Source organism: Oncorhynchus keta, chromosome 23 (assembly GCF_023373465.1).
Source record: "Oncorhynchus keta strain PuntledgeMale-10-30-2019 chromosome 23, Oket_V2, whole genome shotgun sequence".
NCBI classification, from domain to species: domain Eukaryota; kingdom Metazoa; phylum Chordata; class Actinopteri; order Salmoniformes; family Salmonidae; genus Oncorhynchus; species Oncorhynchus keta.
The window spans coordinates 17061202-17078947 of NC_068443.1; the positions used below are offsets into that span (position 1 = coordinate 17061202).

General features: G+C 45.2%; 1 protein-coding gene across 1 annotated transcript; it reads left to right on the top strand.

Moving 5' to 3' along the window:
- Nucleotides 1-9022: 9022 nt before the first annotated feature.
- Nucleotides 9023-13715, top strand: LOC118401903 (nicastrin-like; the record flags this gene model as incomplete). Its single annotated transcript, XM_052477413.1, has 6 exons — nucleotides 9023-9122; nucleotides 9225-9370; nucleotides 9537-9681; nucleotides 12084-12274; nucleotides 12367-12579; nucleotides 12809-13715. Coding segments are annotated over 6 exons (918 nt in total), but the record flags the coding sequence as incomplete, so codon positions are not given.
- Nucleotides 13716-17746: the final 4031 nt, after the last annotated feature.

Here is a 17746-nt window from a genome sequence, read left to right on the forward strand (position 1 = left end):
GGCCGTAGCACAGATATCAGTGAGTGGCACTCTCAATAGAGCCCAGGACACAGCCACACCTCGTTGAATGTGCCACCACAGGTCAAAGCACTGTCCTGCCAGCCAGGCGGTATGCTGTCATAATCGTCTTCACGTTCCAGTGATCGATCCATAATCGTGTCCCCAATCCACGATCCTCTGCTTGATAAGAGTCCTGGGGGCTGGGCTCTCACCATAGACCAAATGCTTGTCTGTTGTTCTCACTGACCGTGTCTGCTCCACATCGGCTGCCAGTGCCACACAGGGCACAGCATGACGGAGGGAGGCCCAGACTCCACGGGAGGGGGGGGTCGTAAGCAGACAGGATAAAAGGGATGTTCTGTCTGACAGAACCTTCGGGAGGAATGAAGGTTTGGGGCGGAGAGATATACTCCTCCCCCGGGGTCCATCCTGTAGCACTCAGGACTTACTGGAAGAGCATGGAGCTCACCCACCCCTCTTTATGGAAGTAATGCTACCAAGAAAACCACCTTCATAGAGAGATGTTTCGGGGAGGCAGGCGGCTTTGCCAAAGCTGCCAAGACCACATCCAGAGCCCAGCTCGCCATTAAGCAGGTCCTAGCTGGACGCAGGCGACAAACGCCCTTCATAAACCTGGAGACTAAGGGCTGGCGCCCCACTGGCCTGTCCATCCACTCCACATGGCAGGCTGATATAGCGGCCAAATACCCTCTCAGTGTAGAGGCTGCCAAGCCCTCATCCAAGTGAAACTGCAGGTATTGGAGGACATACTGCACCCTGCATGACTCGGGCACAAACTCAATACCAGTGCACCAAGAGCAGAACAACTGTCAGCGCAACTGATGCCACGGTTGTAGCTGGTCACCTTGCGCTCTGCATGGTGTTCCTTACGCCCTCCTGTAGGTCTAACATGGGGCCATTGGTGCCGTTCAGCGGCCAAGCCCACAGTCTGAGGCGGTGCGGTCTCGGATGCCACAGTCTTCCCCCGGCCTGAAACAGCAGGTCGGGTCTCGGGCATTTACCAAGGTGTCCCAGACAACAGGGACAGGAGAAGGCTGAACCAGGGTCGTCTGGGCCAGTATGGGGACACCAGCAGCAGATGATGCTCCACCATCCTGGTCCTGTCCAGCACAGGCTGGATCAGGGGAAAAGGGGGGGAATGCGTAAGCTCCTGGCCAATCGTGAGTCAGAGCATCCAAGCCCAGAGTCCCTGGTAGCTCCGACATGGAGTACCACAGTGGCGGGCAGTGTGCATTGCCCAGGGAGGCAAACAGGTCCATCTGCACCCTCCCTAACTTGTCCCACAGGATGTAAGCTCCAGTCCCAAGGTGGCTGGCCCTCCCTCGAGAGCATACCCGCTGCCACATTCAGGATGTCAGGTATGTGCGCTGCCCGTAAAGACGCTAGACGTTCCTGAACCCAGAGATGGCACTCCCGTGCTGTAAGATTGAGGCGGTGGGACCTCAGTCCATCCTGATGGTTGACGTAAACCACCACTGTGGTGTTGTCCGTTTTCACCAGGACATGTCTTTCTTTCAGATGTGAAAGGAAAGACTGTAGTGCCAGTAGTACAGCTCTAGAGCTCTAGTGTATTGATGTGCCTGCCGCTCCAAGGTGGTAGACAACAGCTGCTGGCCGACCTGCCCTTGGTCACACCCTCCAGCAGATCTGGGAGGCGTCTGTGCTGACCAGCTCCCGGCGGCACATCCTCAGCATCTCCACCCCACCTCAGAGAAAGAAGCGACAGCGTCACCTCAAAAATGCCCTAAGGTGACGGTGGCGCTTCGGGTGCAGCCGGTGGGAGTTGAACCACCGTTGAAGAGGCCAGAGATGGAGCAGGCCTAGGGGAATCGGCAACGAGGTCGCTGTCCGCAAGCCCAACAGGCGTTGGCAGGTCAGGGAGGATACCACCCGCCCCTGCTGAAAGTGGTTGATGCAAGATGAGATCACCTGAACCCTTCTGATGGGCAGGCGTGCGCTCATGAGGACTGAGTCCAGTTCCATGCCAATGAAAGCAACCCTCTTGTCGTTTACAGTAATGCTCAGCCCGCCGATGTGGGTCAGGAGCATGTCTCTGTTTGAGAGGACCTGGGTGCTGGTCGAGGCACAAATTAGCTAATCGTCCAGGTAATTGAGGATCATCAATCCTTGGGACGTGAGAGGTGTCAGGACAGCATCCATGCACTTTGTGAAAATGCGGGGTGCCAAGGAGAGCCCCAGGGGAAGAACCATGAATTTGTAAGCTGTCCCTTCGAATGTGAATCGGAGGTACTGCCAATGAGCTGGGTGAACAGGAACAAGGAAGTACGCACCCCTCATGTCCAGTGTCATAAACCACTGGTCCCTGGACAAGGCCTGCAACACGCAGCTGGGGACAGCACGTGGAACCTCAGTACCTTCAAGTCCCCTTTGAGTTTGTGGAGGTCCAGAATCGGTAAAAACCCTCAGTCTCTTTTTGGGACCACAAAGTAAGTGGAGTAGAACCCACCTAGCCATTCTGATACCGTGGTGACACGAAGGCCCCTGAAGGACGGGGGCTGGAATTGGAGTTGGTAACCCTCGAGCATTGTGGACAACACCCAGGGGGACTCCACATCCTCCTCCCACTTTGAGACAGGGAGAAGCAGCCGGTGAAGGGTGTGTCAGGGGTCCTGCCAGGTCCCGCCTCTCCTCTGGCGCCCCGAGCGCCTGGGTCTCCCAGTCACATCCCTATAGCGGTGACGGTTGACACCACCACACCTGTCACAAAGGGAAGCCATAAGCTCAGCCATAAACTCAGTCAAGCCAACAAGGCCACGGAGAAGGGGTCCAACGCCCTGGGAGAGCTATGTTGTGACCCGCTTGGAGGAATAGGGTCCCGGTGAGGGATAAATTACCCAGTACCTCTGCAAACACAGGGGAAGACCCCTATCGGGAAATAAAGCAGACAAAACAGCAACCAGGTAATGGATTTGATTTATTTGTTTATTGCCAACTGCAATAATACTTAGCTGGTTTAATATTAAAGCAGTAAAAACAGCACTATTTGGAGTAACTCCGTTAAGGAACTCCAAAGTTAATGTCTCAATTTAGTGGAAAGCCCACCACAATACTTTTACACTCTGCAGGGGAAAGAACAAGAAAAAAACGTATGGCCGGTGAGCAGCATGTTAAAGCAATTCACAGCACAGACATAGAACAAGCCAGTCGGAAAATTGTGTAAAGTAAATTACAGTTTGTGGCTGTAAGAGCCACCATACTATACTAATGGATGCACACGGCGTCGTAGTGTAACGCCAACGAAAAACAATTACAACAAACCAGGGGCGGAAGACAGATCAACAGCGCGCAGCGAGTGGGGCACTCAAGAGGAGGGGCTGGCCATTTGGCCAGCTGCAAACAGCCAGTGAGTACACTTCCACGCAAGATATTACACTTACCAAGCGAACTTCAGAAAGTTTGCATCTCAAACCATATGAACGTCCGCCAAGAAAATGAAAGAGAACGTGTGTGAGACAATGGGCCTGATCGGACAGCTCATAGCTTCTGCTCTTGTCGGTAAAAACAAATGGATTGGTGGAAGAAGCAGGGCAGGCCAGGAGCAAGGAAGGAGGGTGTGGTCAAGCAAGGCATCCCCGGAGTCTAAATGCAGGTTTTATCAGAACAGGCATAGATTAGTTACTCTATTTTCCTTTCCCGACATGAGTTTGTGTTTAAAACCAACTTTATTAAAATTGCAGCTCAAAAATGCTTATGGAAAATACAATGGGGTAATTAAAGTCAGTCTTGCATGATTATGTTTATTTTTTATGTCAGTTTCAACATATGGACATCGGTGTGTCTGTGGTCCATTTTGCCTCTCCCACAGCTTCCTTCAATGATGGATTATGAGTGGCTCTGTTGATGAACTTCTGTGTAGTAGTAGACAATGGACCTGATTGAACAGCTCAGAGCTTCTGCCCTTTTCTGTCCATAAGAAACAATTGGATTGGTGGAAGAGGCAGAGCAGGCCAGGAGCAAGGAAGGAGGGTGTGGTCGAGCAAGGCATCCCCCGAGGCTAGATGCCCTAAGGTTTTTATCAGAACGGGCGTAGATTAGTTTCGCCTTTTTCTTTTCCCGCCATGAGTTTGTGGTGTTTACTTTAAAAAATAAAATAGAAATAAAAAATAGAAATAGAAGATTAAAAAACTTCATTCAAATTATAGCTCACAACTGTGCAGGTGGAGAGGGGTGGGGGCGCTTAGGAGTGCATTCACATTTTAATATACACAAATGATTGTATTTTTTTATTTTTTATTTTTGTATTATTATTTTTTTCCCATTCCTCTCTTCTAGGTCAGTTTCAGCATTATGGACATGGGTCTGTGGTCCATTTGGCCTGTCCCACGGCTTCCTTCAATGATGGGTTGTGAGTGGCTCTGTTGATGAACTTCTGGCCAATTAATGTTTTTATTTCACCTTTATTTAACCAGGTAAGCTAGTTGAGAACAAGTTCTCATTTGCAACTGCAACCTGGCCAAGATAAAGCATAGCAGTTCGACACATACAACAACACAGAGATACACATGGAATAAACAAAACATAGAGTCAATAATAGAGTAGAAAAAAAAGAAAACAAAGTCTATATACAGTGAGTGCAAATAAGGTCAAATAGGGGAGTTAAGGCAATAAATAGGCCATGGTAGCAAAGTAATTACAATATGGTAATTAAACACTGGAATGGTAGATGTGCAAAAGATGGATGTGCAAGTAGAGATACTGTGGTGCAAAAGGAGCAAAATAAATAAATACAGTATGGGAATGAGGTAGATAGATGGGCTGTATACAGATGGGCTATGAACAGGTGCAGTGATCTGTGAGCTGCTCTGACAGCTGGTTCTTAAAGCTAGTGAGGGAGATGGGAATCTCCAGCTTCAGTGATTTTTGCAGTTTGTTCCAGTCAGTGGCAGCAGAGAACTGGAAGGAAAGGCGACTAAAGGAAGGAATTGGCTTTAGGGGTGACCAGTGAGACCTGCTGGAGCGTGTGCTACGAGTGGGTGCTGCTATGGTGACCAGCGAGCTGAGATAGGGCGGGGCTTTACCTAGCAGAGACTTGTAGATAATCTGTAGCCAGTGGGTTTGGCGACGAGTATGAAGCGAGGGCCAGCCAACGAGAGCGTACAGGTCGCAGTGGTGGGTAGTATATGGGGCTTTGGTAACAAAACGGATGGCACTGTGATAGACTACATCCAGTTTGCTGAGTAGAGTGTTGGAGGCTATTATATAGATGACATCGCCGAAGTCAAGGATCGGTAGGATGGTCAGTTTTACGAGGGTATGTTTGGCAGCATGAGTGAAGGAAGGTTTGTTGATGATGATTTGCCAATGATTGACTGGCTTGTTGATTGATGTCAGTCCAGATATGCTGTTAACGTAGTGATTGCTGATGTATCTTGGTAGTCTGTAAGCCATTTTTATTGCCATGTTTTGGACTATCTGTAGCCGATTCATCTGCTGCGGTGAAGCTGTTATCAAGGCTGGTAGGGCGTATTCAAAGAGGGATAGGATGTAGCTGATGTAGACTTTCAGCACTGTCTGAGGTGAGGCTCCATATTTTCTTCCGCACAGCGTTTTTAGGTGGTTTAGTATTTTTCGTCCCTCTCTCTCTATGTTCGCTATATGGATTGTACAGTGCATGTTCTTCTGGAAGGTGACTCCATGGAATTTTGCTTCTTTTTCTACTTTTATTGTTTCACCGTAGAGTTTGAGATCTATGGGTTTCCTGTTTTTTTGCTGGTGCTTCTTGTGAAGAGGACACATTGGGTCTTTTGTGGGTTCAATTTCTTTGCAGCAAGTTGAGGACATTTGGAGCTGGACCAGTAGCAGAGGTCATCGGCAAACTGTGAGACTTGACCTATGATGGGTGGAGGGTAGTAAATATCTGATATGTAGAGTAGAAAAAGTAGCGGGCTTAGAACTGACCCTTGTGGGACACCTGCTTCAGGGGTGAAAGGTGAGGATATTGCTGTGGAGACCTTCACTTTAATTGTACGGTTGTGGAGAAAGCTAGTGATGATGTTTCTGATGGAGAGCGGTAGTTTGAGATTGGAGTCTGCAAGCCGGTAACACAGTCCATTGTGCCACATCTTGTCAAATGCTTTCTCTTTATCAAAGAAAACCACCAGGGTAAGTTATTTTTTCTTGAAGTTCTGAAGGATGTCCTCTGACAGTCTTAGAATGTTATTGGTGGTTGATCTTGTTTTCCTGATGCCTGCTTGGTGGATTCCAAGGAGGCCCATTTCCTCAGTGTGGCCGCTCAGTCTTTGGGTGAGTACTCTCTCAAACAGCTTCCCGACATGACTGAGGAGGCTGATTGGTCTATAACTTGTGACGTTGTATAGGTCTTTGCCGGGTTTGTGGGTCATTGTGACAACTGCAGATTTCCATGGTAGGGATAAGTAGCCTTCCATGAGACATGCTGTGAAGAGGTTAGAAAGAAGTTGCAGGTATTCATCAGGTGCTTGTTTGATGAGTGTGCTGTCAATGTTGTCTTCCCCTGGTGTTTTTTTTTTTCAAGTGAGTCTTGATTTCTTCAATGCTAACAGAGCGAGTGAGGGGATGGTCTACTGGTGTCGGATTTGAATTGTACTCTGTTTTCTGTATTTCTCTGTCGACGATGGTTTTCCAGTCTTTGTCAAGGAGAGGATCGTCGGGACAAGAATTAACATTTTGTAGGTGGTTCATTGTCTTCGATTAGTTGGTTTTGAGACTTTAGCACGGGTATGATATTATTGGTTTTGTCTCCGTTAATTGTTTCGTTTTTTTTTGCCAGAAGGTCCGGGGGTTGGTGTCTGTATGTAGCTGTTGATAAAAGGCAGTCCACTGTTTCTGTTTGTGGAGGGTGAGTTGATGTCTGATGTGATTCTGCAACCGATTAACTTCTGTCTTCAGGTTGGGTGCTCTTGTTCTAATAAAGTCTCTCCGGATCTTTCTTTTCTGCTTGATGAGACTGAGGATATGTGGTGGGAGTTGTTGTTGTGGTGGTCTGATGGTGGTAAGTGAGATGGTCTCTTCCCGGGCCTGGATGAGGATACTCCCTATTCTCTCAGCCAGCTGGTCCAAATCCTTGGGGTTCTGTTTTGTTAATGCAATATTTGTTATCTTGTCTTACGCAATTTCTGTATTTTTCCCCAGTCTGCTTTCTTGTAGTTGTATCTTTGTTTTTCAGGTGCTTTATGGAGTTGGAGAGAGGAGGCAAGGACAGGAAGGTGGTCACTTCCCACGTCATGGCTGACGGAGAAGCTAAGGAGTTTAGCAGCCAAGTCCGGGGAGCATAGGACAAGATCAAGGATGTCTGCCGTGGAGGTTGAGGAATGGATGTGTGGGCTCGTTGGTGTTGAGGATGGCCAGGTTTGTGCTGTCATTAAGGACATCCCTTAATATTCTTCCCGAGTGATTTGTGGTATTACAGTTGAAGTCGATGTGTTTGGCATTGAAATCTCCCATTATGATGGTATGGCCGTTGTCTGCAAGGGCAGCGATCAATTTTTCGGAGGGAGTTGTTGCCGGTGGACAGTATATGGTGGCTACCAGAAGAGTTGTTTATGCGTTCAGGAGTATTTTCGCTGCAGTGTACTCATTGTTGTTGAGTTCTTCTTTGGTGAGGTTGAAAACGGCTTCAGAGTACTCGATTCCTCCCTTTAAAAGCAGTCCCACACCCCATCTGCATCCCTCTAGTCGATCCTTCCTTAGAATGTTAAAGCCAGGAATACGGAATCTTGCATTAGTACTTAGAAAGGTTTCGTTGATAGAGGCAATGCTGGTTTGCTTTTCTAGAAGAAGTTAATTCAGCTCCTGCTTGTTTCTCCTTAACCCTCTGATGTTGATATGTAGAACATTTATTGGAGTAGCCACTTGATTTGGAGTGTAGTTAAGGCTGTAGAAGGCGATTCCAAGTTAAGAGGTGGGGCCATCTCTGTGTTTCCTTATGCTGTCCATAACTCTTTACCATTTCTTCGTCTCTGCATATTCCTTTCAGATCCTCCTGCAGGTGAGTGGTGTTGGTGAGAGGCTTGGTGTTGTGAGATGGTTGGTAGTGGCTGTGCTGATGGTGGTAGTAGCCCTGGTGGGCTTGGTGGTGGTGAGGGCTAGATAGGTGGGGCATTGTCTGGAGACCGATGAGTGGGCGCCGCCACAGTTGGCACAGGTGGCATCATTTTTCTCTTTGGGGCACTCTTTATGGTGGTGGTTTTCAGCACATCGCAGACATTTGACCTGATTTTTGCAGTCGGATACGTGGTTGAATTCTTGATATTTGTAGCACTGCTTAATGCTGGTGGGGGGTGGCCGTGCTTTTTCCACCCTGAAGGGGAAGTAGTTCATGTAGAATCCCTCTAGCAGTAGGCCAGGCGTGTCGTCCGGGTTGCTGAGGTTAATACGGATGAAAGTAGTCGGTTGCTGTGTGGCTCGGCTGACAATCCTGTATACTTTAGTGGTTGTAATGCGCTGCCTCTCCAGCTCCTGCTGGATTTCGTCGCTTGTGGTTTCCATTTGGATGCCCTTGATAAGCTGTTTAGTGGGTTTGTTGTCTTGGGTGGTTTGGTTTCCTCTCTGTGCCAACCTACACTTTATCGTTGTCCCATTAAAGGCCCCTGTGGGCCAGGGGGAGAGGAGGGAGTTCAGGGAGTGGATATCCTTGACAAATACAAGGATTCCACCTCTTCTCATCTGGATGAGCTTTTGCAGTTTATTAAGTAGGATTTCTTTGTAGATGTCTTTGTTTGAAGGAGGTGGGCGGGTATAACTGTTCAAGAAGTTAATTACTACAGGAGACAGTTTCTGCTTGTCGCTTGTGCTTTCCCTTCTGACCTGTTTTTGTGGGTGGACTGCCCATATAGACTGCCCATTTTTTTCTACTGTGTTATTGACTTGCTAATTGTTTACTCCATGTGTAACTCTGTGTTGTCTGTTCACACTGCTATGCTTTATCTTGGCCAGGTCGCAGTTGCAAATGAGAACTTGTTCTCAACTAGCCTACCTGGTTAAATAAAGGTGAAATAAAAAAATTAAAAATGCCTCCAGCAGGGTGGCAGGGGTTGTGGTGGTCCCAAAAACTAGCCCACCAGAGTTCTCGCCACATACGACATGTCCCAATGAGAACACAGGTAGGAGGATCAGGCGTTAGGTCGCCAGTCTGTCAAAATGACCAAATGATCTTTGCTAACCAGCATGCTTTTTGAACGTAATTTGTTTACTTTTATCCTCAGGTGTTTACACGGAAACCTATGATCATAATTTAGCGCACTGTAACACGACTGTATGGAATCCTCGGGGGAACGATCTATCCTATGAGGAATTTGACTTCCCTATCTTCTCCCTGAAAGAAGACAATGAAACAGAGGTCATCAAACAGGTGAGTCACTTCAAGCAGTCACAACCCAGTCTGGTAAAATCATGTCACTTAATGACCATGAAACGTCCTTATCCAAAGAACAGAGGTGATGTTTTATTCTACCGTGTTTCTGTGTATTAAAACAATGTGCTCCTCATTCTGATAAATGTATCCACTCTACCTGCAGTGCTACTTTGATCATAATCGTGTGGTGAACGGCAGTGGCCTGCAGTACCCTCTGTGTGCCATGCAGCTCTTCTCTCATATGCATGCTGTCACTGACACTGCAACCTGCATGAGACGCAGCAGCATGGACTTCAGCACCTCCCCAGGTATACAAAGATGCATTATTGTATATGCGTGAGTAGTCAATACACACACTGCCATGTATATCTTACAGACATCTCTCTCTCTCTCTCTCTCTCTCTCTCTCTCTCTCTCTCTCTCTCTCTCTCTCTCTCTCTCCCCCCTTGAACTTTGCGACCTTTTGCCACATTTCAGGCTTCAAATATAAAGATATAAAACTGTATTTTTTTGTGAAGAATCAACAACAAGTAGGACACAATCATGAAGTGGAACAACATTTATTGTATATTTCAAACTTTTTTAACAAATCAAAAACTGAAACGTATATTGCACAAATCTGGCCTTTATGGAAGAGTGGCAAGAAGAAAGCCATTTCTTAAAGATATCCATAAAAAGTGTCGTTTAAAGTTTGCCACAAGCCACCGGGAGACACACCAAACGTGGAAGAAGGTGCTCTGGTCAGATGAAACCAAAATTGAACTTTTTGGCAACAATGCAAAACGTTATGTTTGGCGTAAAAGCAACACAGCTCATCACCCTGAACACACTATCCCCACTGTCAAACATGGTGGTGGCAGCATCATGGTTTGGGCCTGCTTTTCTTCAGCAGGGACAGGGAAGATGGTTAAAATTGATGGGACATACCCCAAGCGACTTACAGCTGTAATCGCAGCAAACTACAGCTACAAAGTATTAACTTAAGGGGGCTGAATAATTTTGCACGCCCAATTTTTCAGTTTTTGATTTGTTAAAAAAGTTTGAAATATCCAATAAATGTCGTTCCACTTCACGATTGTGTCCCACTTGTTGTTGATTCTTCACAAAAAAAATACAGTTTTATATCTTTATGTTTGAAGCCTGAAATGTGGCAAAAGGTCGCAAAGTTCAAGGGGGCCGAATACTTTCGCAAGGCACTGTAATTACAATTTAGCTATTAACACTGGAGTGACAGATGTGCAGATGATGATGATGTGCAAGTAGAAATACTGATGTGCAAAAAAGTAAATAAAATCAATATGGGGATGAGGTAGGTAGTTGGATGGGCTATTTACAGCTGTACAGTGTACAGCTGCAGCGATCGGTGAGCTGCACAGATAGCTGATGTTTAAAGTTAGTGAGGGAGATACAAGTCTCCAACTTCAGCTATTTTTGTTTACCCATGCGCAGGTACTATGAGAGTTTTTATGACAATGCTGCCCACCTGAACCTGACTTATCCATCTAACTTGAGTCCAGAGGAACAGCTAGAGTTTGTGACTGATACTGCAAAGGTATTGTTACCATAGTAAACCCACTGATGGGTTTATTTGTAGTAGTCACAGTTTCCATTACATTGTCCACTGTCTGTTAGAATAATATCTCTCTCTCTTCCCTCCCTCACTGTACTCTTTCAGTCTCTTACAGGAGGTGGCTACTGCAGTTGCCCGCGCTCTCTTCAAGCAGGCTGGGGGAAACAACTCCCATGTAAACAAAATCAATGCAGACCCCAAAACAGTAAGACTCGATGATTGATGAGGTGTTGTACAAGTGAAACTGAACAGTCATGGCTTCCCGAGTGGTGCAGTGATCTAAGGCAGTGCTAGCTGTGCCACTAGAGATTCTGGGTTCGAGTCCAGGCTCTGTCGCAGACTGCCACGACCGGGAGACCCATGGTGCGGCGCACAGTTGGTCCAGCGTCATGCGGGTTAGGGGAGGGTTTGGCCTGCAGGGATGTCCTTGTCCCATCGCGCACTAGCGACTCCTGTGTCGGACCGGGCGCAGTGAACGCTGACACGGTTGCCAGGTGCACAGTGTTTTCGGTCGACACATTGGTGCTGCTGGCTTCTGGGTTAAGTGGGCATTGTGTCAAGAAGCAGTGCGGCTTGGTTGGGTTGTGTTTCGGAGGACGCGTGGTTCTCAACCTTCGCCTCTCCCGAGTCCGTACGGGAGTTGCAGAGATGAGACCAGACTGTTACTACCAATTAGATACCACAAAATGAAAATTGGGGAGAAAAAGGGGTAAGAAATGTTTTTTAAACTGATCAGTCATACTGTTATAGTCTGTTATTTTCCATTACACTTTCAATATGCCTGTTACCATATGTCATTCTCAACATCTAAAATCTTTTAAAATTCACTTTTTTGGAACAGTGAGCAGAATTGTTTGACCAACACTGTGCATCTCTCTCTCTGGTGACCCAGATGCTGTATGGGTTTCTGGTTAGATCCAACAACAGCTGGTTTCAGGCAGTGATGGCCCCAGAACTGAAGGACATCCTCTGTGAGTTTTAGTCTGATACTTTTTCACAAGGACACCCTTTGACGCTATAGATGTATTCTGCTACTACTGACGTCATAAAACCCATGCAGATATGGACTAGTCACAGACACACTCACATCCATAAAGAAGGTACTTGGGTCTTCATTGCGTTGTGTTTTCTGTCTCTCAGAGCCCAACCCTCCCCAGTACTACGTTGGTGTTGCCAAGTCGTCCCATCAGGCTAATGCACTGACCTATCTGGTCCAATATCTCCTGGCTAATTTAACGGGAACAGCCACCAACCTCACCCAGAGCCAGTGCAAGAAGCCAGATGAGCTGCCGAACGAGAGTACATATATAAATGTGGTTCTGAATCTGTCTGTACTGATGGATAGATGTTTACAATTTAAAAATGTGTTTCTTTGTATTGCTGGAACCACACCGCACTCTGATTCGCTCATTCTCTCCCTCAGTTGTACTCTTATCTCTGGGTTCAGGGCGTGGTCCCACTCAACAGCACCCAGAGGGAGTCTTTCTGCGTACGCACAGCAGTACGCCTGGTCAAGGCAGTGTCCCCCGCCTTCGATCTGGGGGATTACGTTTCCAAAGAATATTCCACATGGACAAAATCGCAGTGGAAGTTCATCAAAGCTCGAATTTTCCTAGTAGCCAGCCGGGACCTGGAGGTAAAACTGCACGCAATTTTCCCACCATGATCCATCTGTTTAATTAATTACAGTTTTGTATACATTCATATAGTTATGTTTGAATCTAGTAAGCTTGTGTAAGTGGTAAAATATTGTATTTTTATTGTATATTGTTTTTACATGTTTGACTGTCCATTGTCTGATAAAGATGATGGTAGAAGAGAATCACATTATTTACCTTTTTCTTTCCTCTTAATTTCTCTCATAGATGCTGACCTTAGGCGTGGGAGTGGCCGTGTTATTCACATCGCTACTGGTCACATACTTTGTCAGTACCAAGGCAGATGTCCTCTTCAGCTCCGTCAGGGAACCCAACAACGCCGCATACTGATTGCCTCATACTAACCTGTGACCAGCGACCACTACTCTCACAACCAAACAGTTTTGTTTTTACACACAATAGGTACACAGACAAATAGACAGACAGGTTAGGGTGACCAACAGACAGGTTAGGTAGAACTGGAGGTTTTAACTCACAGTGAATGGCCTGTTTGGACTCAAACAGACGAGTTTTAACACATAACCGGATTTGATTGGCTTGGATGGATGTGGACTCAACAGGGTCAGATTGCCACCAGTGTAAAATATTTTCATATTTCATTTTTTTTGTTTTGTCAAACAATGTTTTGTTTACTGTATCATGGGATTAGGCACTACATTTTGTTTGACCTTGATGTGTGTGTGTGTGTCCAAATGGGAGGTGAGTGTTTGCGAGCGTGTGCAAGTGTGTTTATTGAGTATGCGGTTGTAGTATGTACAATAGCTTTCCTGTAATTTCTCAGGAGAATGAAGCCTTATGTCGGGCAAATGGACTTTGGATGTGGGTTCAGCTGAATGACCATTACTATGCTTAAACATTCAGATATTTTTATTTGGGTTGCAGTCTTTAAAAATCAACTTTATTTTAAGTCTAGACATAAATTGCAGGATTTAATAACATTATGCCCACATGTTTTTAATCATGTATTGATGGAATTGTTAATTGACCTGGGTTTTTTTGTATGTGAAGGTGATCTCTGATTTTGACCAACTGGGGAATAAATGTGATTATTGCCTTGATAACAGGTTGCAATTGTAAATGAGAGCTGGTTCTCAACTTGCCTACCTGGTTAAATAAAGGTACATTTAAAATAAATTCCCCATAATGTCAAAGTGGAATTGTTTTTAACAATTTGTACTAATTAAAAATGAAAATCAAATGTCTTGAGTTAATAAGCATTCAACCCATTTGTTAAGGCAAACCTAAATAGGAAATGTGCTTAACAAGTCACATAAATTGCATGGACTACCTCTGTACCCCACACACAATTATCTGTATGGTCACTCAGTTGAGCAGTGAATTTAAAATACAGATTCAACCGCGAAGACCAGGGAGGTTTTCCAATGCCTCCAGAAGGGCACCTATTGGTAAATGTGTAAAAAATATATAGAAATAAACAGGCATTGAATATCCCTCTGAGTATGGTGAGGTAAGCGAGAGAACAGCTCGTTCCTGAGGTGTGTGGGGTCCTTGATGAGGCCAATGGGGATTTTAAAACATTTAAGAGTTTAATGGCTGTGATAGAGGAAAACTGAGGATGGATCAACAACATTGTAGTTACTCCACAATGGTAATCTAATTGGGAATGAAAAGAAGAAAGCTTGTACAGATTTTTTTTAAATCCAAAACATGCATCCAGTTTGCAACAAGGCACTAAAGTAATACTGCAGAAAATGTGGCAAAGCAATTCACTTTTTGTCCTGAAAGCAAAGTGTTTGGGGCAAATCCAATACAACACAGAGTACCACTCTTCATATTTTCAGCATGGTGGTGGCTGCATCATGTTATGTGTATGCTTGTAATCGTTAAGGACTGGGAAGTTTTTTAGGATAAAAAAGAAACAGAATGGAACTAAGCACAGACAAAATCCTAGAGGAAACCCTGGTTCAGTTTACTTTCACCAGACACTGGGAGATTCATTCACCTTCCAGCAGGACAATAACCTAAATCACAAAGCCAAATCTACACTGGTGTTGCTTACCAAGACATTGAATGTTCCTGAGTGGCCGAGTTACAGTTTTGACTCAAATCTACTTGAAATTCTACGGCAATACCTGAAAATGGTTGTCTAGCAATGATCAACAACCAATTTGACAGAGCTTGAAGAATTTTGAAAAGAATAATGGGCAAATGTTGCACAATCCAGGTGTGGAAAGCTCTTAGAGAGTTACCTAGAAAGCCTCACAGCTGTAATCGCTTCCAAAGGTCATTCAAACATGTATTGACCCAGGGGGTTGAATAGTCATTTAATCAAGGTATATATATATATATATTTTACAAATGTTTTTCATCCACTTTGACATTACAGAGTATTCAGTGTTGATCGTTGACAAAAAAAATGACAATTACATCAATTTAATCTAATTTTGTAACACAGCAAAATGTGGAAAACGTCAAAGGGTGTGAATATCTGAAGGCTTTGTATCTTTGATATTGGAGTTTAAGTCAGTGTTGCCAACTAATTTTCAGGGTAAGTTGCTAGAGGCAGGTTGATTTGTTGCTAAAAGTTGCTAAATGACATTGTGATGTCATTGCGTGATAACGTAAAACTGCGTCATTATGTAGAATACACAATAACGTTACTCAAATTGACAGGCCATCTCAGCGAAAAATATGATTTGACATTTCTTCAGGTACAGACTCCCACTCTTTTCTGTACTTCTGGCTGTACAATTTTGATTGAGACATATTGATTGATGTTGTAAGTTCTGTTCAAGATCAAACATTCGTGACTTAGAATACTTGGACAACTACAAATACCTAGGTGTCTGGTTAGACTGTAAACTCTCCTTCCAGACTCACATTAAACATCTCCAATCCAAAATTAAATCTAGAAATGGCTTCCTATATCGCAACAAAGCATCCTTCACTCATGCTGCCAAACATACCCTCGTAAAACTGACCATCCTACCGATCCTAAACTTCGGCGATGTCATCTATAAAATAGCCTCCAACAGTCTACTCAAAAAATTGGATGCAGTCTATCACAGTGCCATCCGTTTTGTCACCAAAGCCCCATACTCTACCCACCACTGGGACCTGTACGCTCTCGTTGGTTGGCCCTCGCTTCATACTCATCGCCAAACCCACTGGCTACAGGTTATCTACAAGTCTCTGCTAGGTAAAGCCCCACCTTATCTCAGCTCACTGGTCACCATAGCAGCACCCACTCGTAGCACGCGCTCCAGAAGGTATATCTCACTGGTCACCCCCAAAGCCAATTCCTCCTTTGGTCGCCTTTCCTTCCAGTTCTCTGCTATCAATGACTGGAACGAACTGCAAAAATCACTGAAGCTGGAGACTCATATCTCCCTCACTAGCTTTAAGCACCAGCTTGATTACCAACAACGACGAGACGGCCTACAGGGAGGAGGTGCGGGCCCTCTGAGTGTGGTGTCAGGAAAATAACCTCACACTCAACGTCAACAAAACAAAGGAGATGATCGTGGACTTCAGGAAACAGCAGAGGGAGCACCCCCCTATCCACATCAACGGGACAGTAGTGGAGAGGATAGAAAGTTTTAAGTTCCCTGGGCGTACACATCACGGACAAACTGAATTGGTCCACCCACACAGACAGTGTGGTGAAGAAGGCACAGCAGTGCCACTTCAACCTCAGGAGGCTGAAGACATTTGGCTTGTCACCAAAAGCACTCACAAACTTTTACAGATGCACAATCGAGAGCATCCTGTCGGGCTGTATCACCGCCTGGTACGGCAACTGCTCCGCCCACAACCGTAAGGCTCTCCAGAGGGTAGTGAGGTCTGCACAATCCATCACCGGTGGCAAACTACCTGCCCTCCAGGACACCTACACCACCCGATGTCACAGGAATTCCATAAAGATCATCAAGGACAACAACCACCCGAGCCACTGCCTGTTCACCCCGCTATCATCCAGAAGGCGAGGTAAGTACAGGTGCGTCAAAGCAGGGACCGAGAGTCTGTTAAAGATTGTTAAACAGCCACCACTAACATTGAGTGGCTGCTGCCATACATGTAAAACATGTATCACTAACCACTTTAAACAATGCCAATTAATATAATGTTTACATAACCTACATTACTCATCTCATATGTGTATACTGTACTCTATCCCACCTACTGCATCCTGCCATCTTTATGTAATACATGTATCACTAGCCACTTTAAACAATGCCACTTAATATAATGTTTACATACCCTACATTACTAATCTCATATGTATATACTGTACTCGATACCATCTACTGCATCTTGCCTATGCCATTCTGTTCCATCACTCATTCATATATCTTTATGTACATATTCTTCATCCATTTACACTTGTGTGTATAAGGTAGCTGTTGTGAAATTGTTAGGTTAGATTACTTGTTGGTTATTACTGCATTGTCGGAACTAGAAGCACAAGCATTTCGCTACACTTGCATTAACATCTGCTAACCATGTGTATTTGACAAATAAAATTTGATTTGATTTTATTTCCTAGCCTCGGAGCAGTGGGCAGTTGGGAGGAGGTGCTCTTATTCTCCATGGACTTTACAGTGTCCCATAACTTTTTTGAGTTTGTACTACAGGAAGCAAATTTATGTTTGATAAAGCTAGCCCTAGCTTTCCTAACTGTATATTTGTACCTAACTTCCCTGAAAAGTTGCATATCACATGGGCTATTCGATGCTAATGCAGAACACCACAGGATGTTTTTGTGCTGGTCAAGGGCAGACAGGTCTGGAGTGAACCAAGGACTATATCTATTCCTGGTTCTACATTTTTTGAACGGAGCATGCTTGTTTAAGATAGTGAGATAGGCACTTTTAAAGAGCAACCAAGCATCCTCTACTGACGGGATGAGGTCAATGTCATTCCAGGATACCCCGGCCAGGTCGATTAGAAAGGCCTGCTCGCAGAAGTGTTTTAGGGAGCGTTTGACAGTGATGAGGGTTGGTTGTTTGATCGCAGACCCATTACAGATGCAGGCAATAAGGCAGTGATCGCTGAGATCTTGATTGAAAACAGCAGAGGTGTATTTGGAGGGCGAGTTAGTTAGGATGATATCTATGAGGGTGCCCGTGTTTAAGGATTTGGGGTTGTACCTGGTAGGTTCATTGATAAATTGATAATTTGTGT